Raw genomic sequence first — 5,074 nt, 5'->3', positions numbered from 1 at the left:
TTTGTCATGGGGCCCAAGATTCCTGGCAGTGCCCTTGATTCTGAGAATGGCACACTTATATCACAGGATACATTTAATGGGGCTTCCAGCAGCTGTCGGACAACAAAACACCTCACAGATATTCCAGTATGTTCACCTCCTGAACTAAATCAGATTAACAAATTAGTTGAACTTAACTGTAAGTTTCAGAAATAGATTTATTTACTTGATCGGCTTTCTAGTTTATGGGGTTCTGCCACATTATATCAGTCTGTTTAGAACTTTTATGGACAGAATGTCTGGGCAGCCATGGTGCTGAGGGGTTTCGGTTTGGTGGTCTCAGGATTGGGTCTCTGTTTTTTGCTGTTGGCTTCATCAGATTGTGATCTCCTAGAGCTTAGCTTTACACTGCTTAGTGTAAAGGAGCCTTGATGCAAATCCAGTATCTTCTGCATCTCAGAACATGGTCTTGAAAAGCTGGAAACTGGTAGAGTGCTTCTCCAGGTTTTGGACAAGGTCCTGCCCCAAGTCAACCGATAAACAGAGTGATGTGGGCACTCTACTGACTGGTTGACTGGTTAGTTGACTGGTTGGTTGACTGGTTGGTTGGTTGATTGGTTGGTTGGTATGTGTGTGTGCGTGTGTGTGTGGGTGGGTGGATGTATGGACGGACGGACGGATGGATGGGCAGGACTTCAGTGATGTCATTAATGTGCCACATCAATGTGTTGAGCAATGATGTATGAGATTTGATGATGTATCAGGGAGATATGACTATTCCAATAACGTAGGAACAATTTTGGGCGGAAAAAGAATAATAATAAGAATTCCTTCAGATACAATAGGCCTTCCCAACGCTTTTGCTGCTCTGCCTAATAAAACAGAAGACCATAAAAGAGATATTCACAGGACAGACGTGACAGGTCTCACCTGAGGAACGCTCTGCCTCAGATTGTAATGCCTAGCCAGGAATGCCAGCAATTTGGTGGAAGGTCTGTCATATGCCAACAACACTGGCTCCACGTTCTGATGCTACAGCAATGAAAAATGGACAATAACAGTTAGTCTGTAGCAGAAAACAATAATCTTCTACACTAATAATCAGAGGGATGTAATTTTTTTCAGAATATATGTAAGAAGTTTACACATATTATTGATAGAATTGCATTAAAAATGCATGATTTAGGTCAAACATTTTAGATATACTCCAATAAGCTTCTCCGCACAGTTTTATGGACTTTTGATCCGTTCTTCCTGACAGAACAGGTGGAACTGAGTCAGATTTGTAGGCCTGCTTGTTAGCTCATGTCTTTTCAGTTTCCTACTGCACAGAGATCAAGGCTTTGTGATGACCGCCCCAACACATTTTACCTTGTTATCCTTATGCCTCTTTCCATACCACTTTAGCTTGGTTGTATGCTTGGGGTCATTAACCAGCGATCAAAGCTTTAATTTTCTAGCCTTTTTCTTGAGATGCTGCTTTAATATTTAAACATTTATTTTGTAAAGAGCCCAGTCCCTCACGCAACAAAATACCCACACATTACGGTTCTGCCCCCATGATGCTCTCAGGTAATCTACATTATTTTTCTTATGACTTCCAGAGGTAACCTTCTAGGTGCAGAGGGATGAGTTCCACAGACTTCATCTGTATTACCAAAAGATCCGCAAAGTTTAGAAAGTCTGCAAAATATGTGCAAAACAAAATCTACTACAGTTGATGGTGCACAGTTGAAAAACATTCAATCAGTGATCCAAACTCTGGTCCGTTTGGTGACCACCACTACAGTGTGAAGTTAAGTCTTTCACATAAATTATAAATGGCAAATAGTAAACAACTCATGAGAATACATGTAATTCAACACAGTGTGAATCAGTTGCAGCATACAAAAAGGTTTAAGAATTTAGTTACAGTATATATGCATGAGACAGCCATAGTTAGTGCATAAGTTCTTCTTCAGCTGGAAAAAGAACATACACACTAGCCAAGCAGCAAAGTGATTTTACTAATCAAGATGATAAACTTTTCTTGCACTTCATAAAGTGGAACTGTTCGCATTTATGTCAGTGTTCCTTTCTGTGTAACCCTCTCTTTGGGACTGTTTTTTCTCATTTCTGTTGAAAATGATTTTGTTTGACCAATATTTGATCACCTAACTATATCTATTTAAATAAGTCTGGAACAACTATTGGCTAATTAGGATACAGAATGAGACCTGTTGATCCCCCTGCTGGCTCACATGCATCATTCCAACTCTTATTCATATTTTATTACCAGATTTTTATGGTGTAACATCTAGAAGCTTTACCTGTAACATAAAATTGAATAGTTCTATCCCATAGCCATGTCGCTGTAAGTTTTCTGCAATGTAGAAATCCAAAACACAGAGTGGCTCTACTTCGATGTGCACACCATTTCGATCCTAAAACAAATAAGAGTTAAAGAACTGTGATTTGGAATTAGAAAATGAATAACTGTATTAAAATAAAGTTATAGACTCACAAGCAGAAATAATTTCTTGTAGCCAACCTTCAGAAATCCCACAACCACACCTCGTCCTCTGTGTGTAAAATACATGAGAGAGAACTGCTATGAGTACAGACGAACATAAGACATGTGGGTCTGGCATCAGCATAGCTGTCAATAGAACCAAACTTCAACATATTTTAATGTAATTAACATCATCTTACAACAAAAGTCACTTTAGGCCAGATTTCAAGTCCCCACAAAATGAAATGTGAATGAGATTTTGTGGGGAATAGATTATAGATTAAAATCTATAAGCGTACTTATAGATTTTATTCTATAAGTACACTTAGACTGTTGAGACTGTGTAGATTATTCCCAGGGAGTCAATGTAATTCAAATAAATTCTACCAGTTCTAATAAGAAAAATAGAAATATGTCCTAAGACTTTGTTCAGACTGCAAGATTTGGAAGAAAGAAATGAGTGAGAGAAAGAAAGAAACACATTCAATTTAAATGTTAACATAGAACATGTTCTACTTGTTCCATGAACATGTATGAACATATTAGTCCATGAAACAATAGTGGAAAGGAAGTGAAAGCAAGGACGTGGGGTTTACCGGCTGCTCTCTCCGTCCTTCATCAGGTACAGCTGATGCTTCTGGAACTGCAGTTTGGAAGCACTTGTTATAGGAGCTGGGAGGTCTTGGGCCTGTAGTAGCACCAAAGAATAAACATGATTACATTCAAAGATGTCCATAAACTTTGCTTTAAGCGTGGTGCATGCAGTGATACCAAACTACCTAGAAGCATATTTGCAGTGAATCTGTTGTCAATATGTGATGTGGGAAACCAGTTTTGTAAGAAATTAGAAAGATTTTTGTTCATCAGAAGATCCTTTTACCCGACCAAAAAACATCAACCCCAAACAACCCACTCACACAAAACAGACAGGAACTCACCTTTGCTGAGGCTTTCCCAAGTTCATCAAGAACTGTTGCAATTTTGACCCGGAGATCTGGCCTGTGAAGTTCCACACAGCAAAACAAACATGGAGAAACAGGATTCAGCTTCTATGCACCACAAATATAGAATAAACTTCCAGAAAACTGCAAAACAGCTGAAACACTGAGTTCCTTTAAATCAAGACAAAAAACCCACCTTTTTAGAGTTGCTTTTGAACCACAAAAAACACTGACCAACATATTTGATGTGTATGATTTTGGTGATGGAACTCATTAAAATATGTAATGTCTGTTGCCTGTATGGTGGTTTCTTTATAACTTTCCAATTTTGTATTTTTATGTAAAGCAGTTCGAACTGCCTTCCTACTGAAATGTGCTATATAAATAAACCTGGGGGGATGGATAGATGGATGGATGGATGGATAAACAGACAGACAGATTTTAATGGTCAAGTTTCTGAGACCTTCAAGAACTGCTGACTACAGTGCATACTTTAAAAGAAGGAGATTCAGTCGAGATTTCCTGAAGCCAACCAAGTGAGCAGCACAGATAAACGGAGCAGTTATTTGCGTAAACACATAGTCATGTTTTAACCTACTTTTCTTTAGATTGGCGACTTGCAATAAGATTCTGGTCCAGAATGGAGATCCTCTCAGAGAATAACTGATTAATGTCAAAAGGAAACTCCATGGCGCAGACTTGCTGATAGCTGTGATATACTACAGTTCAATGCTGAAGGAGGTTAGCTAGCTGAGAGGTTTCAGTCTCACTAAGCAACCACTAAACAATTTAGCGAGTTACTTCAAAGATGTTCACCGCTTAACGAGTCGAAACCGAAACACCACAACCATTTAAGACTGCAATTTCTAATTCTACAAGAAACTAAATAATGCTGTTTCATCTGCAGGCGTTATTTACACCGCTACTTCATTGTGTCGCTAAGGCACAGCGTCACTCCCAGTGTTACCGTAATAAACCGTCAGTTATTTAAAGCATTGTACTTGTTCTATTTTTGCAGACTTGCAATCAACATCTCCAAAGGGGAGTCAGAGCAACACACAATGTAGTTATTATCATGCATATATAGTAATACACAGTTCTATAAAATTAACTTTTTATTTCTTAGTAATTGTCTTAAAAATTGTAAAGGAGCAGGAAGTTCTGGTTTTACGGTGGGTTTTTTTTTTTTTTGTAACGTTGGGAGCACNCAGATCTAGTGCTGCTTAGCGTTTCGGAGCTGTCCAACAACTAACAAGGCTGAAACTTGAATGTAAAGCTTCAAATTTACAGATAGTCCATTTTTGACTTCTTTCGCTGAGATAAAGCGTTTTTGGCTTCTGGCTTGCTGAACATAAGCAGATGAACTATTTTCAGCTTAATACAGCCAGATATAGTGCTGCTCAGCATTTCGGAGCTGTCCAACAACTAACAAGGCTGAAAATTGAATGTAAAGCTGCAAATTCACAGATAGTCAATTTTTTGTCTTCTTTCGCTGAGATAAAGCGTTTTTGGCTTCTGACTTGCTGATCACTTGAATCTTAAGCATTAGACCTAATTCCAGTTTAATACAGCCAGATCTAGTGCTGCTTAGCATTTCGGAGCTGTCCAACAAGTAACAAGGCTGAAACTTGAATGTAAAGCTTCAAATTTACAGATAGTCCAT

The 5,074-nt window shown here is 38.5% G+C and overlaps 1 protein-coding gene across 2 annotated transcripts in view; it reads right to left on the bottom strand.

Annotated features, from left to right (window-relative positions):
* atat1 (alpha tubulin acetyltransferase 1) overlaps positions 1–4,386 on the bottom strand; it is a 27,206-nt gene extending 22,820 nt beyond the window's left edge. Inside the window, exons 1-6 of one of the 2 annotated variants that reach the window (XM_015019640.1) lie at positions 4,010–4,386; positions 3,409–3,469; positions 3,067–3,158; positions 2,483–2,540; positions 2,289–2,402; positions 910–1,011 (exon numbers count right to left, since the gene is read on the bottom strand). In XM_015019640.1, coding sequence (XP_014875126.1) covers positions 910–1,011; positions 2,289–2,402; positions 2,483–2,540; positions 3,067–3,158; positions 3,409–3,469; positions 4,010–4,101 — 519 coding nt within the window. In that variant the 5' untranslated portion in view covers positions 4,102–4,386. The remainder of the gene's footprint in view (positions 1–909; positions 1,012–2,288; positions 2,403–2,482; positions 2,541–3,066; positions 3,159–3,408; positions 3,470–4,009) is intronic. The other variant, XM_015019639.1, reaches the window with a different exon arrangement.
* Positions 4,387–5,074: the final 688 nt, after the last annotated feature.

The sequence above is a fragment of the Poecilia latipinna genome, unplaced genomic scaffold (assembly GCF_001443285.1).
Source record: "Poecilia latipinna isolate Pla-1442-1.1 unplaced genomic scaffold, P_latipinna-1.0 Scaffold2463, whole genome shotgun sequence".
NCBI classification, from domain to species: Eukaryota; Metazoa; Chordata; class Actinopteri; order Cyprinodontiformes; family Poeciliidae; genus Poecilia; species Poecilia latipinna.
This window is presented reverse-complemented; position numbering and strand designations above follow the sequence as displayed.